The sequence below is a fragment of the Sinocyclocheilus rhinocerous genome, unplaced genomic scaffold (genome assembly GCF_001515625.1).
Source record: "Sinocyclocheilus rhinocerous isolate Xijiao unplaced genomic scaffold, SAMN03320098_v1.1 scaffold780, whole genome shotgun sequence".
Taxonomy (NCBI): Eukaryota; Metazoa; Chordata; class Actinopteri; order Cypriniformes; family Cyprinidae; genus Sinocyclocheilus; species Sinocyclocheilus rhinocerous.
In genome coordinates this window covers 1,423,569-1,424,667 of record NW_015654937.1, presented here as the reverse complement: position 1 = coordinate 1,424,667, position 1,099 = coordinate 1,423,569, and the positions used below count along the sequence as shown (strand labels likewise).

The 1,099-nt window shown below is 41.7% G+C and overlaps 1 protein-coding gene across 2 annotated transcripts in view; it reads right to left on the bottom strand.

Annotated features, from left to right (window-relative positions):
* Positions 1 to 733: 733 nt before the first annotated feature.
* The window catches only part of LOC107717831 (prosaposin-like), an 11,496-nt gene continuing 11,130 nt past the window's right edge, over positions 734 to 1,099 (bottom strand). For both annotated transcript variants that reach the window (XM_016524708.1, XM_016524709.1), the window contains one exon: positions 734 to 1,047. In XM_016524708.1, coding sequence (XP_016380194.1) covers positions 749 to 1,047 — 299 coding nt within the window. In that variant the 3' untranslated portion in view covers positions 734 to 748. The remainder of the gene's footprint in view (positions 1,048 to 1,099) is intronic.

The following is a 1,099-nucleotide window of genomic DNA, read 5'->3' as shown; positions in this document are numbered from 1 at the left end:
CGGGAGCCCTTAAAGGGTTAGTTCACCCAAAAATGAAAATTAGGCTGTGTTTTACTCACCCCCGAGGCATCCTAGGTGTATATGACTTTCTTCTTTCAGACGAATCCAGTCGGAGTTATATAAAAAATGGTCTTTGATCTTGGCTTATATCGAAATCCTCCAACATTCTTCTTTACAAATCCTCGTTTTGTACTTCTAATTCTTGACCGTTGTTTTGTTTTGATCTCTCAGCTGCATTTCCGCGTGCGTCACTTCTGAGCGGCGCATGCACAACACAGACCTCATACGTCATCCGCCCGGAACTGCTTCCGTTTACAACAGTGAGCACAAGCTAGATTCAAGTGATTATTACGTTTTGAATATGGATATTTTTCTTACAAAAATGCATCGATTCGCTACAGAAGGCCTTTGTTCACCCCCCGGAGCCGTGTGAGACACTTTTTTTTATGGATGGGCGATTTTTATTTAAGTTCTTTTGGACTGAAGCAATGCAACACCCGCTGAGTGGCATTAAACAGCTTGAAAGATCAAAGACCATTTTTTATATAACTCCGACTGGATTCGTCTGAAAGAAGAAAGTCATATACACCTAGGATGCCTCGGGGGTGAGTAAAACACAGCCTAATTTTCATTTTTGGGTGAACTAATCCTTTAAAGCTTCTCTTTTGTCTCATTACAAGAATGGGAAAATGGCTGATGCATGTTTTGTTCCTAAATGCACAATAATGCAACCCAAATTCATAGCAAATCAAAATCTCACACTGCATGTTGCTGGACAACAGCACAGTAGAAAGTTTGCAGACAATCTTTTTGCATTTGTTCTGTTGTTGGACGTATTAAAAGAATGAAGTATGGGTGTCTGTTTACTGTAAGCGTGACCTACCTCGTCTCTGACAGCATCAGGCAAGAAGTTGCAGACCTTCATCACAGCATCCTCGATCTCTGCCTGAGTGGCGTTCTGCTCTAGGATCCCGTCCACATAACGCACTGCCATCTTACACACGTCACAGAAGCCGCCCGCCTCATATCGTTGCTTGTCCATTACAGCTGCAACAATAAAGCGATAAAATGAATCTCTCACATCTAAAAAAAAAAAAAA